This window comes from Mustela nigripes, chromosome 13 (genome assembly GCF_022355385.1).
Source record: "Mustela nigripes isolate SB6536 chromosome 13, MUSNIG.SB6536, whole genome shotgun sequence".
Classification (NCBI taxonomy): Eukaryota; Metazoa; Chordata; class Mammalia; order Carnivora; family Mustelidae; genus Mustela; species Mustela nigripes.
The window spans coordinates 24,377,163-24,392,127 of NC_081569.1; the positions used below are offsets into that span (position 1 = coordinate 24,377,163).

The window sequence follows — 14,965 nt, forward strand, 5'->3', positions numbered from 1 at the left end:
TTTTTTTTTTAAAACCAAAAACACAATACCTATACTGTGAGTGTGTGTGTCAGAGTGTGTGTGTGTATATAAAATAGAATAAATACAAATGGTACTTCGGTTCACATAGAATAAGTCAGAATATGTATATACATGAATTTAATAACATTATCAGTATTTTGAAATACTAAAGTGCTTCTTGTCCAAAAATCTGAATTACTTCAAATTCAAATTCAAATTGACTTCTATAGCTATGTGTGATTTTTAAATCTAAAGACAGAAATTTCTAGATCAGCCAATTTCAAAAGGAATCAGATGGCACAGGGTAGCTGTTAAGCATGTGCAGAATGTGGCGGTCTGTTGTTTAGAGATTTTTCTTTCTGACAGCTTGTCCAGGTCCACAGAGATCTGAAGAATTGTTTCAAAAATATGACGTTCTAAATAAAGATCTAAGGAGTATATTAAGACTACATTTGAATAAAAACAGCTATTTATTTAGAAATCCATTTACTGACTTAAAAGGCTGTTTGAGATGTATAATGGATATAAATTTGACTAGAGAGTTCTTGAAGTTATTGTACCAAGTTTATTATTGAAAACTTCCCAAAGCTTATTATATGATTACTTAACTTTTATATATAAATTTATAGGCAGAGTATTAGCTAAGGATACAGTTTTATTCTCTTGGTTTCCTTATTCTTTCATGTTTTATGTTGTTAAATCCAACACTTGCAAACACAGCTTGGAAATTTATTACAGTTCCTTCATTCATATCGTATCATTCTGACTACTATGATTTGAATGTTTAAGTCCGCATTCCCTAAACTCGTATGTCGAAATCTTACCCTCTAAAGGTGGTGGTATTAGGTTATAAGGGTGGATCTTTCATGAATGGGATTAGTGTTCTTATAAAAGAGACCCCACAGAACTCCCTTCCCGGGTTCGCCAGCTGAGCACACAGCAAGAAGGCACCTATTGTGGATGAGGAAGCTGGCCGTCCCTTGACACTGGCACCTTGATCTTGTATTACAGGCTCCAGAAATGTTAGAAATAAATGTCTGTTGTTTGTAAGCCACCCAGCTTATGGTATTTTGTTATAGCAGTGTGAAAAGACCAAGACACTATCTTAACAGTTAAAGTTTCAACAGAGGCATACTAACATATTCTCACTCTGGTAAGAAAATAAAGAATGCAAAAATAAAAATAGAGAGGACCCAAATACCAAGTTTTGTTTAGAAAGCCAGGAAGCCTAGGGTGGCTGGCTCAGATGTTGAAGCATTTGACTTGATTTTGGCTCAGGTTATGATCTCAGGGTCCTGAATTGAGCCCTGCCTCAGGCTCCCTACTCAGCAGAGTGTGCTTCTCTCCTACTCCCTCTCCCTCAGCCCCCTCCCAGCCCTCCTCATCTTCTCTCTCTCCTCTCTCTCTGTCTCTAAAATAAATAAATAATTCTTTTTAAAAAAGCCAAGAAGTCTAGGCTTAATTTTTTATTGATATTTGTTTCTTTTTTCTCTACACACACACACACACACACACACTTTTTCTATTCATATTTTGTGGGGCAGATAAAGGAGGGACATGACTCCTCATACTCCTCATTTCATGCTCACATGGTTTCTGGGTAATCTTTTGTACAACTGAGGTACTTGTCAGAACTTCCAGAATTCTACATCCATGTTTTTGATTTCTAGGAAAAAATATAAAATGCCTGGAATGTCCAGAAAAACATCAATCTGAACTTTTTCCCTACAGTAATACCATGGCTTGGTTGACATGCACCACCTTTCCTCCATTACAAAGTCCAATTTTTTGCTAAAATTCTGTCTCTTATTCTGTATATTGCTGTTTTGAGAAAGTCACTCAATATTTTCTACTTTAAGGCAATGTTAAATATTCCCCTTTCTTCATCTCAAGCAGTAAAAGTCACAGTGATATGGATTTAAATATATGTTTTTATGATTTCCTTTAGATGTGCTGGAGTCTTAGTTAAAGGCAATATGGACTCACAAAATTTTACGACAAATATTTTCTCCAAGATATCTACCTGTGTCCTACTCAAAACTGTGGTCATTCCTACAAGATCTCAAAGGCTTTTAGGCCAGGATAAAAGAAAGACACACATGTATGCATGTACGCACTCACACCCATGCCTACCTACCCACCCACAGACACAGACACACAAATTACTTCAAAACAAAACAAAACAAAACAAAAATCATTGCAAAATCAACACAAGATTTTTAAGATCACCATTTAGCAAGGGTGATAATATTAAAAAAATTAGCCACCAGCAGTGGTGGAGCATCATGGGAAGATCTGGTGGTTTCCAGGGTAACCAGGGAAGCCCAGGGCCTCCTCAGGGTTCCAGGCAGCAGTCTGGTTTACTGAGTCAAGTGATTTCATTATGAGACCTGGTGAGAGATGAGTCTCATCAGGAAGCCTCACATTTAGTCATTCCCATAAATATTGGTGACACTACCTCATGAAGCTCTAAGGAGATTATACTGTATAATGGCAAAACTAGACATTTTTTTCACCTGGGCAAACAGCTTTGGGAGAACTTTATTGAAAAGCTCTGCAGTGTCACAGCAATATTAATTACAAGACTTTGTGGTTATAATAGGGGAAATCCATCCTCAGGTAACAATAATGCCCCAAATCTTGTATTTCTAAGATGTTTGTGTGTGTGTGTGTGTGTGTGCGTGTGTGTGTGTGTTTTGTGGTTGTCCCCTAATAATGTGAAGACATGGTCTCCCTTCCTATAATCACCTCAAGTGAGAAATTCAACGCCAATGCATCATGCAACTGCAAAATTGGCCCTGAAAAGGCAGACAGACCTGAGCCCGTACAGCACCGTTCCATCAGGGTGAAGGCGGATCATGCGGTTTTTCACTGTCACTCCATGCACAAATGACTTTTTGTCATTTAAGAAATATGTGTCAGGCACCCATAGCTGGTCAGCCACTCGATTGTCAAGCGTGAGGTTGAGAGGGATCCCAGAATAGGCAAGCCTTTTATCTCTCCAATATTGTTGAAAATACATGGTTAAGGTGTAATCCTGGGGGAAAAAAAAGAAAAGAAAAGAATTAGTTTGTGCACAGCCACAGGCATATTCCCTTCATGACTGGTCAGATTCAGGTTGGAACCCAGGAGAAATGGACATTACTTTCAGGCAAAGTAGGAAACAGTGGTTGCTTTCTTTAAATGCAAATATGAGGCTTAATAGGTCTAAATCATGTCTATAAATGCCCTGTTGTTTTTTTTTTTAATAATAAATTTTTTAAAAAATCCTCTGTTTTATTTAAGTAAGAACCAGATGAGACATATTGGCATTTAAGCAATAGCCAAATCAATATAAAGGTCAAAAGAAATGTTTTAAAAGTAATCATAAAATCAGGTTGCTGGCAGGACCCTGAAAACTCCCCAGGTCCTCCATCTCCCACCAGGCAATCGTGCATCTTTACCACCCACAGCAGAGGAGCTCTATCTACAGATTTTCTCTACAAGGTAAGCCACTTCCCTCTCCTGCCCTCCTTGAGAGCTGGAAATAAAAACCCTCTGCACCCTGGAGACATAGTACCTGTGGGAGGTCTCTATGTCATTACATTTTCTTTCTCTTTCAGAATGCCATGGCCATTCCCACACTAACTAGGCGGTATCATCATCTTGAAATGACGATGCATTCGTCTGGGGAAAACGGGAGCCTATAGCTAAAGCTGTGTGTAGGAGAGGGGGAAATGGGCCATGGTGCAACCCCCACAGGCTTGCCAGCAAAACAAGCAAGTATTTAGACAGATGATCCTACATTTTGTTTGTTCATTTGTTTTTGTTTTGTTTGTTTCTTTGCAAAGTATGCAGTAAGAAAGTAGAAAAAAGAAATCAGGCTAAACATGAACATTCTATTTGTAAATTTTTATTCTTTTGGCAATCACTATTCCAATCTATGATAATCAAGTCTGAAAATTTGGTAATATTCATGGGACATCCTGAACCCACTATAGAAGGACCCAAGCTGAAAATCCAAAGGGAAGAGGGTAAACTCTCTGACCAGGGAAGGAGAAATCACTGTTACTTAGAGAAAAGTCTGAAATCACACACTTCCAGATGTCTGCAAACAGCCTGGCTTTGTGGGCAATGAGAGGTGGCATTGCAAATCAATTCAAGAACCCATCCTAGACACAGGTCTTATGACATCCCATCCAATACTCATTTTGCTGATTCACAGGGCAGTTTTCAGTGCTTATTAATCTAATAATGTCTACTTATTACTGATCTCATCAGTAGTAGAGCACAGAAGGCTCTGAAATGACAAAGAACACACCTGGATGTTCTTCTCCAGGTGCTCACAGGCAAGGTGACAAAATCAATACATGCTAAACAACTATCAGCAAGATAAATTTTAAGCCATAAGGGCCATTAAAAAAAAAAAAAAATCAGACGGGGGGGGCAGCAAATTCAAATGGGCTGGGGAGTCTTTATAGAGGTTTTATCTGCAACTGGGAGGAGAGATAGTATTTGAGTGGGTGAGAAGAAACATAGAAGAGTTTTTTTCCTAAGCACTTACATGGACAGAGCTCTGTGCCTGGCATTACCTGTGTGACCTGGGCCACACACCATCTCCAGCTCTCATAGAGCAAGTGACATTAAAGATAGGCCTTGGTTAGCCAGATATTGGAGAGGGGGCATGAAAAAGAAGCATACAAGTATGTTGCTTTTCTTTCTTTTTTTTTTTTGAAGATTTATTTATTTGTCAGAGAGAAATAGAGCACAAGCAGGCAGAGTGGCAGGCAGAGCAGAGAGAGAAGCAGGCTCCCCACTGAGCAAGGAGCCCGGTACGGGACCCTATCTCAGGACCCCGGGATCGTGACCTGAGCCAAAGGCAGTGGCTTAACCAACTGAGCCACCCAGGCACTCCGACAAGTATATTGCTTTTGTTTCATTGATTTTACTGAACTGATGAGAGACAGTGAGGAGTTCAGTTTATGTGAAACTTAGGCTTCAAAAGGAGGAAAGGACAGTGTGGTGGGCAAGCCTGGACTCTGTAGCAGGGACCAGAATGTAAAAAAAAAAAAAAAAAAGACCTCGAATGTCAGCTCCTCAGCCAATGAAAGCCATTGACAGCCCAGTAGGAAGTGGCATAACCAAGCGTATTAATAGTCTTTTATTTTCTGTTTCCTTATGCTTTAAATAAGCACTTCTAGACCCTGGCTGACCCTGGAAGGACTTTCCTCCTTTCCTTCAGGGCTAGCCAATTCCTAGAGACAGCAACCAATTCTGTTAAGGTCTAGATTGTGCTTTCCAGATGCAAATCAACCAATCCAGAGCTCATTCCCCAAGTGCCTTCTCTATTGGGCTTTTTCACATTCCAGGCCAATATTTCAACTATGTTTAAGTACCAGGAAAGTAGGGACAGTTTAGACCCCAGGGCCCACTTAAATTATTCAAACTAGCCCATCCTAAGCCTGCTTATCCAGCTTCCCATATGCCCATTCATTCTCATGGAAACCACAATAAAGCTCTTTGCCCACAGTTTCCCTTCTTTCCTGTGACCAACCCTAGTGCTTCCCTGTGCGTGCCACCACCCTCTTCCCTGTAATGGATGGTGTACCCCCTTCCTTTGAGGTCTGTGGTTTGCAAACTATCTTTCCAATGGCAGCTGTCTCCTGATCTGTTGCCCTTGCCATACCCAAATAATAATAAAACCTATTTTAAACACAAAATCACAGATCGGGAAGATCGGTTGTGTGGAGGTAAGAGAGATGATGAGCAAAGACCAAAATGAGTAGAGAGTGTTTGCTGGTGATTGATAAGGGAGAACAAGTGTAAGGGGGATGCAGGTTAGGGAAATCCTAAAAGTTCACAGATATTGGGCTTGATGTAGAACCTCAGGCTGCGAATGGACCCCCAAAGAGTGCCATCGCATTCCCTGTGTTACCATGCATGATGGCTAATGTAGGTGATGCATTTTAACTGAAACATTCAAAGTTCTAGTGGCACAACAAGGTGGAGATAAATCAGCAGTAGCAGCTAAAAGATTTTCTATTTGAATATAATGCTCCAAATTACATTCTTATTGAAATAGAAGCATTTCACTTGCTTCTCTCTTTGGTTTCTAAGCCCACATCCTACGCCTGAGTCATGAAGTCTAGCACGTCTCTGAGTTCCCTTCCAACTGGCGTTCACATGGGTTGCCATGAGGATGGAGGGAATGTGTCAGTTTATCCTGGGAACCCAGTTGTCATCCAGAGTCTGCAAGCTCAGGCTCTGGGTCTTATTTTGACCTGTGCTTTCTCCACACCATTAACAACACTTCTCAATTTTGGTCTTGGGTGTTTGCTGAGGTGACTTGAGTGGATTAGGGTTGCTGAGAGCTTAGGTAACAGACAGGGAAAAATAGCTATTTAAATCCAACTTCTGCCTTCTGAAGCAATGGCTTCACTACATCAGTGGGGACACTACTGAGTATCCCACTTCCTTCTGTACAGATTGGCAGACAAATGACAGTAACAGTGAACACGCTCTGATCCCTTGGCATATGCCAGTCATTTCTAATGTCATTTCACTTAAACGTAATGCAGGGATTATTAGTATTCTCATTATCATCCCCAATTGATGAAGGGGAAAAAAATGGAAGAGCTGAAGTAATTTGCCTCCTCCCTCCCCTGCATGCCCCATTAAACAAGAGTAACTAGAGGACATGGGATTTGAAGCTGGGGCTACCTCCCTATAGGGTGCAACTCTCAACCTCGAAACCGAAGCTCTAAGGGACAGGAGTTAAATTGTTCTGTGTAATATATGGAAATGAGCTTGGTGGGAGGACGGTTTGCAAAGATTTCTAAAGGGTGGAGAAGCAGGTCATATAAGTCAATGCTGTTTTTGAGGGGAATAAACACTATGGAACCACTAAGTGCCCCCATCTTCGCAAACATTTAGCACAGCTGCTATGTATACAGATGCCTTGTGAAAGTTTCTTTCCTTCAGGAGATCCCAGACAAGTTGGTGCTTCCCACATTCAGAGCTCCCCAGAGCCTTTGTGAGCCTTCCTTGCCTTTATTCATTTATTTCTTGTATTGGTCACCCCCAAACACGGTGCATCTGAGGGGAGTTTTGGCGGGGGGTGGAAGGAGAAAGGGGAAAGGCCCTGAAATGGTGTTTCTCAAATGCAGGGCTTTTGGGGGCTCCTGCCTTGATGGGGATTAGAACCAGGCAATACTGGTGATTCTGATCCTGGTGGTGAATGCCAGGCTCTCCATTCCTTGGGGCTCTGGAGAGCTCCCGGTGTCCCTGACTTTCATCTTTCTGGCTCTGGTGATTTGATCCACCTGAGCACAGGGAAGGGTCTGCAGTCACCCTGATGCAGAACTCTCAGACACCAGTAGCCCTTGCCAGGGTGAGAGGAAGCTGTGATTGTTTCCTCCTTTCCCACCTGTGCCTTTTGCAGGGGAAACTAACGCTCCTGGACAGAGACAGTAGGGAGGAGTGGGTGTGGGGAGAGGTGGGGATGAGGGAAGAAGAGAGTATAGAGAAAAGCTGCATTAGGAGCTTTGGGGGTCAAAGGGGGTCAGAGTGAGAGCAGGGTCTGGTGTAGGGAAAAGCAAAGGTCTGGAGGAAAAGGGCTGGAGGAAGGAGTGGGGCAATATCGAGGATCCAGGCTCTGTGAGAAATACAGAGAAATGAAGTACAGGAACGGGGAGGGCATGGGGAGAAGCAGGAGTCTGGGAGGAGCAGGCTCATGAGAGTAGTGGGTGTCCAGGAGGGGTGGGGGCCAGGGGGCCACGAAGTCCCTTCACTGCGCCGTGTGAAACCTCACCCTGGGAGCTCCAGAAACCTCACCCTGGGAGGATAGGCTTAATTAGATCTTACACAAGCTACTTGTGGTAGGAAGAGGCAGTCTGCTTCCTGGCACTGACCCTTGGCTGTGGCACAACCAGTCATGTCAGCACATCTAGACAGAACATGTTGACAGATGCAGGAGGGGAACAATGGTTTAGAGATCAGGAGTGACAGAAATAGCTGCCAATTGAGGCACAATGGTGGGGCCCTGTGTCCAGGAGACACAGAACCCCCTCTGCTGTGGGGCCTTCATGGACTGAGAGGGAAAATCTTCGCTCCTAGCCCTGTCCCAGATTCTCCAGACCTGGCTGGGAATATAGGCCCACAGAGTTCCTTCTGGGTATAATTTGGAACCACTTGATTTCCAAACACTGTGCTTTGGGTGATAGCTGAAATTTGCAGTACTTGGAGCATTTATAAAATATCCCTCCTATACATTAATTAATGTATACACACTGAATGTGTATACATAGATAGTGATTCTCATCCACTGTGTTAGCAGCTGCTTCAACAGCCTGGGGGGGGGGGGGGGCCTGAGAACACTGGGTTTCTGGCTTAGGTGCAGATCCAACCTGGGAATGGGGCTGGCAACAGATAGTTGGGGGGCCCTAAGTAAACACATTGATTTCCTGGCCCTCAGCCCCCTCAGCTTCCAGCACCTCCTACCGCCTCTGCTTCTCCATTCACTCAGTTGTCCAGCCCTAAATCCTTGCCAGGGAAGGCAACTGGAAGCCCATATAGAGGAACCATCCTTGGCCTCCTAGGTTAGCTCAGCCATGTCTCCAGGGGAGCAGGCTCTGTGCTGTTCCATCTCTAGTCACAGACTGCCTGAGTGTATGTATGTGTGTCTGTGTGGACCTGGACCCAGGACACCAGTTGAGACCACCTGGGCTTCTGCTTTACCAGGTTCATCTGTATCTGAAATGATTATCTATACAAGGAAGCCTCCTCTCTCTGGTTTATACTGTGACAGATTCCAGTGGACACTATAGCCCTGGGATATGGGACTCAGTGGAGAGAGGTTAGGTAATGAGGAGGAAAACCCAAGTGTTTCCTCATCCAGAATTCTCTAGTCCACTAGGACCTATATATAATGTATAAATGTGGGTTAATTATAGTTGGTAACTCAACAAAATCACTAGGTAAGTTTGAATGTCTTGAGTTCCTCTCTCCCCATTTTATAAAAGGCATATGACAAACTTAGGATCAGCATGAAGAAATACTGAAGTAAGAACTATATTCAGAACAGTCTTTCTTTAAAGAATCTTACAAGCAAAATCATTCAATGAGAAGGCCATTATTCCTTAGGGCTTTTTTGGGGGAGATGATGACCTCTGATAAGCTACTGAAGTCATGGACTTTCTCCCCTCTCTAACTCTGTGCATGCAGATGTTTGTGTATCAAATCAATCAGCATACTAATAAGTCCATGGCGGTGCATTCCTACCTGCTTCATATTGCTTTTACAAGGTGAGAACAAATTCTAGTGATGGAAGTTCTTCGAGTTTTTAGTAATTTCTTTAGAATTTGCATAATTTTTGTCATTGAAAAAATGTGACACAGTTGTCAGGTTTTATCCCAGCTTACAAAAATCCATTTCATGCAAAGGTCAGAAGCCAGAGTTCCTGGGCGAGACACCAGCCCAGCCCAGGGTCCCAGGGTTTGGAGCCAGTGGGCTGAAATACAGTGGGTGGGGCAGAAAGAGTAGACAGTGTGGGACCGCTAGGAAAGGATTTTGGCAGTCTTAGCCCCAGTAGTTGGGGCAGGGAACAGGCATTCTTGAATATGAGCCATTCATCTCCCAAGCATTTATACATAGGTGGCAGTCCTTTCAAAATCTCCTAAGAATGTAGAAACAGAGGCAGTAACAACAAAAATAACAAAATAAAACCTCAGCCTATCTTTTAGGCATTCAAGCAGCTCACATAAATTGCAATAAGAGATAAACAACAAAGTTTCTTTCTGCTGGTGGAACTCTCTCCACATTTATCACATTAAAATAACAAGAATACATATTTGAAAGTGGAGATACTGCTCATTATTCTGCAATTAAGAAATTGAAGAGATTTTCTCAGCGCAGGAAATGAAGACAACATTTACTAACCCTGAGAAAGAAATGCAATCTCTAAACCACATTTAAATATCTAGCTGCAGCTGTGAAAGCCACAGGACACCTGCATTTACATCTGGTTCAGCAAGTTTGTGATACAAAACCTCACAGGTAAGTTGTTCTTAGGTTAAGGAAAATTGTTCTGAAAAGTATACATAAGACCTAGGTCACAGAGACTCCCTTTGTAGGCATTTCTGCAACTACAATTAAGCTGGGGGAATCTTGGCACTTCTCTTAACAAAATGTATTTAGAAATTCTGAATCCATTCTTTCTAACCCTCTGAAAAGGAGTATCCAATGTGACATCTACCTCTTCCTCCACAACAGACTTCACTGGTGCTTAGGTTTCCATTCATTGAATCCATATGGTGATTTTTTTTCTAAGAAAGCATGATGTACCTCTTTCTACTACCCTCTCCCTGCCCCATTCCCTTTCAAGCACTCCTTGAGTATCTACATAGATGAGGGGCCATGCAGAGTGCTAGGGACCCAGAGATGAGGAAGACATAATTTGTAATTTTAAGAAGTTCACTATTTAGGAGGTAAACATAAAACTGAACCAAAGGAAAAAAAAAAATGAAAGTGATTAAGAGAAGGAGCTTTAGTATCAAATATGCCTAAGTTTCAAGTTCGCTTTCTTCCTGTTGACTGGGCAAATGTAGGTGAACCATTTCACGGTTTTAAGCCCACTTACCCTATCTGGAAAGATAGCCTGCCACACTTTTAAGGGCTTAGCATGGTGGAGGCACCCATTCGGAATCAAGGAACACACAATAATGCAAAAGAAGTGTATATTTAAGGGATATCTACTAAGTCTGGGCTGGGAAGGAAGGAGGCTGATGTGCAAATAAGCAGGTAGGTCGCAGAGATGTTCTGGTCTTCTTATAATTGTTATACCGGCCCAAAGTTTCATGGTTTGTATTTTTTATTCATCCACCTAAATGTTAAATTTATTCAAAGGATGAACCAGTCACCTCTGTATGAAGTGTAAAAGGGCTGGTGAAAATAATTACAAGTTCCCCAGTTCTCCAAAGCCACCTGAAAAACTGGCATAGGATATAAATTACTTTGAATATATGTTTTTCTTTTCACATATAAATAGATATCATAGATATTTTTCTGGAGTCCATTAAGTTTGAAAAGCAAAATGATTATACCGATCTACATTCAAAAGACCAAAAAAAAAAAAAAAAGTAGTATCAGAAGAAATTGAGAATTCAGCATAAGCCAATGAGTACGAGGGAAATGTAAGACAGATGCCCACAGCTAAATAAGTCTCTGGCAGGGGCTGATGTGCAGGGAGTGGTAGGGCACAATGCTTCTGAAACACTGGATAGGCTTCCTTGCTCTGGACCTTACCTGGGAAAGTCACCTAATCACTCTAAGTCTCAGAAATCTCTTGAGAAAAAAAGAAACTAAAAATGGTCATTTAAAAAAGTGCTCTAGCAATTAATTGAGCTAACAATGCTTAACGCAGTGCTTGACTCATACTAGGCATTTGGAAAATTCTGCATTGTCTTCCCTCAACCTAGAGCAGGGCCAGGCAGCCCTGAAAGAAGTCTCCTAGCACTGGACAAAAAATGCTCCTCGTTCACAGTTGGACCCCCAGTGCATTGTTCTATACCAAGAACATACCAAACAGCAAAGCAAAATGAGCTTTATTATCTACATATTATTGGATATTGGATATTATTGGATATATTGGATATTATTATTTGGATATTATTTGGAGGTTCAGCTGAAAAAGACTCAGCCTGATACTTTACTGTAGAATTTTCAACACCACTAAAGTAGGCTTCACACTTTGCATTTAAAATCCTAAATGCGTCTTTTACTTAATATCCAAATGTAACAGATAAAAGCTTGTTCCTTTAAATGTATCAGGTCACCAGATTTTTATCAACCATTTTTATTCTGCTGTAAAATGTTTTGAAGTTACAGATTAATATTAAACACAGATTTGTAAAAATAACTATAGCACTAATAACAAAAAACTAGAACCAGCCATCCTGGCAGCCTGACCTACTGTGAATGACCGGACCTTCAAATGCTCCTGGATTCACTTCCTCCCCAGTCCTCCCCATTTTAAATTGGGAAAAACCCCACTTTACGATCAATTGACCCCTCTATATAAAGAACATTTTTATTAAGTGTCTTGTTCATGGCCCCCTTTAATTGTAAATTGGTGGCCTTGTATAACCTTTTTATTATTATTATTTTTTTTTAAGGGGAAGCTCCCTTCCCAAATTGGGCACCAGGAAACCAGGAGAGAGAAGTATCCCTGCTTTTCTTTCCCATTCCCAGATTCCTCCATCAGTACCTGTGACCACTGTACTTCTCTGAGATTTCCATGGGTAGATCCAGCTGCCTTCTGAGCCTTTCCATCAGGAGGCCCTGCAGGCAACCCAAGCTCAATATGTCCAAAATTAACTCATTATCTTTCTATGCCAAATCTGTTCTCCATTCTGTACCACCATTTTGTACCCACTCACTCATCAAACCAAAACCAGAGGTTGTACACCAACTTCTTTCTTTCTCATCTTACATTCAACATGTGTTCAGTCACTGGGCTCTGTTGATCCTATTGTCTAAATGCCTTCCACATCTAGAACTGGCCCCTGAGTCAGCAACAGTACAGAGTGTTGGGAGTGTTTCACTGACAGCTCCATGAATAGAGATAAGCTCTTGGACTCTCAAATTGCATCCTAGAACACTTACCCACGTCTAGAGCAGGCTGAGTCCAACACCAGACCTCAGGTATATAATGGGTTAAATACAAGAATATACAAGATGATCAGATGTCTCACACTCTGTATAAGAACAGATGTTTCAACTTAGCACAAACACCATATGAATGAAATTTTGGAATGTGCTTGTAAACTGGAGAGTCATTGTATATTCTCCTTTATTCTAAAAAATATTTATCTGAATAATAGTCGCTAAAGACACCAGACTATTCAGTAACTTATGTATATATTAATATATATGTAATATATAAGATATATATATATATCATATATATATGCAATCTAGATCTTTATTTTCTAGCAGCTATCTTTAATTAATAGGCTTCTAAAAGGGGATGGGATATCTCTTAAATATGTCATTCATCCAAAGATGCTCCAAGAACTGGCTGTGAGAAACAGCCATATTGCTTGTGCAAGGAACCCTCAACACCTCTATATTTGAGGGATATTCGAACAACTGGTCGAATGTCACACTTAGAGACTTGTGAGTGACTTGCCTACATTCTGACTGTGTGGCATTTAACAAGCCTCCGTGCTTTTCCCTTGCTCAGGCATGGTTCCTGCAGATGGCCATGAAGTTGAAGATTTTTTACGTCTTTAAATAGTGACATCTTTTGGGTTACATGGCTTCTAGAGTTTGAACCATTAGATTTGTTGAACTGAATATCACTTAAAATCATTTCTCTTTGAATCCCTTCAAGAGAGCAAACAAGGAAAAAATATGCTTCAACAGAAAGAAGGATATTTATTATAATATAAAGGATGAATATTCCCATTTTATTTATTTTTTTAAAACATTTTTTAAAAAGATTTTATTTATTTATTTGAGAGAGAGACAGTGAGAGAGAGCACGAGAGGTGAGAAGGTCAGAGGGAGAAGCAGACTCCCCATGGAGCTGGGAGCCCGATGCGGGACTCGATCCTGGGACTCCGGGATCGTGACCTGAGCCGAACACAGTTGCTTAACCAACTGAGCCTCCCAGGCGCCCTGAATATTCCCATTTTAAATGAAGAACCCCATCATGTACTTAAACTGTGAGAATTCAATGCCCTTTGCTTTTATATATGTACATCTATGGCAGGATTTAACAATGGATTTCTTCTCCTCAGAGACAAATCATGTGGATTAGTGATGCCACACATTTTAAAGTACTTTCAGTTTCTAAGAAGATGTGCTATTTTTAGACAGCAAGCTCATTCATTTCTGAGATCATGTCTATTTCTGGGTTTTACCCAAAACCGGTTAGGCTATTGCTATTAGATAAATCACAATATTAACAATATTATACTTTATATAACTGAGAAAATATTGGCTTGATCATCATTATGTTTCTGAATTTCAGCAGAAAAATTTGGGTGGACATTGCTACATGGAATTACATAAAACAGTTCTATCCTCTGGGACACTGTAATCAAACCTTAGGTAGCCAGAAAGAAACTGCAATGCCAATTTTCACACACTCAGTCAAGCACAAGTTTCCAAGGAAGGAGAAACACAATTGCTAACTTTTAGATAGGAGAGGAATGATTATTTACTCCTGCTTTTTATTTTTTTAATTTTTTAAAGATTTTATTTATTTATTTGGCAGACAGAGATCACAAGTAGGCAGAGAGGCAGGCAGAGAGAGAGGAGGAAGCAGGTTCCCTGCTGAGCAGGGAGCCAGATGCGGCTAGATCCGAGGACCCTAGGATCATGACCTGAGCGGAAGGCAGAGCCTTAACCCACTGAGCCACCCAGGGGGCCCAATTTACTCCCCCTTTTTAAACAAAGGACCCAGTACTCTCATTTTGTGCTGGACCCCACAATTATATTGCTGGCCCTAGATGAGAGTAGTCAACTGTCCTTTGTCTCACCCACTAGATTGATGCATTTTTTCAGCATCCATGAAACTGCTGGTGAAATCCCAGACCAGTCATTGGCCCCGACACAACAATACCCTCTTTGTTGTTCCTCAAACAATCCAGACATTCTCCTACCTTAGGTCCTTTGTATTCTGGAACTCTCTTTCCCCAAATAACCTTCCTTGCCTTAGTCTGACCTCCTCACCCACGTCTTTACTCAGATTCATATTTTGAACAAGTTCCTGACAATGGAAAGTTCCTGTTCCTGACAATGGCGACCTTCCTCCCCATCCTCTTCTACCTTAGTAGCCCCGTTCATATTCTATATATGTATGGTATAGGTACTTTATGTTTTAAAATTATGTTTAAGTCCTTTCTCCCATGCTCGAATGTAAGTTGCATGAGTTCAGGAAGTTTGTTTTGCTGACTGATGTATTCTGAGCACAGTGCTGAGAC

At 41.3% G+C, this 14,965-nt stretch overlaps 1 protein-coding gene across 2 annotated transcripts in view; it reads right to left on the reverse strand.

Annotated features, from left to right (window-relative positions):
- GABRB3 (gamma-aminobutyric acid type A receptor subunit beta3) overlaps positions 1 to 14,965 on the reverse strand; it is a 224,126-nt gene that overhangs the window by 64,389 nt on the left and 144,772 nt on the right. For both annotated transcript variants that reach the window (XM_059371734.1, XM_059371733.1), the window contains exon 4: positions 2,817 to 3,037. In XM_059371734.1, the coding sequence (XP_059227717.1) occupies positions 2,817 to 3,037 (221 nt within the window). The remainder of the gene's footprint in view (positions 1 to 2,816; positions 3,038 to 14,965) is intronic.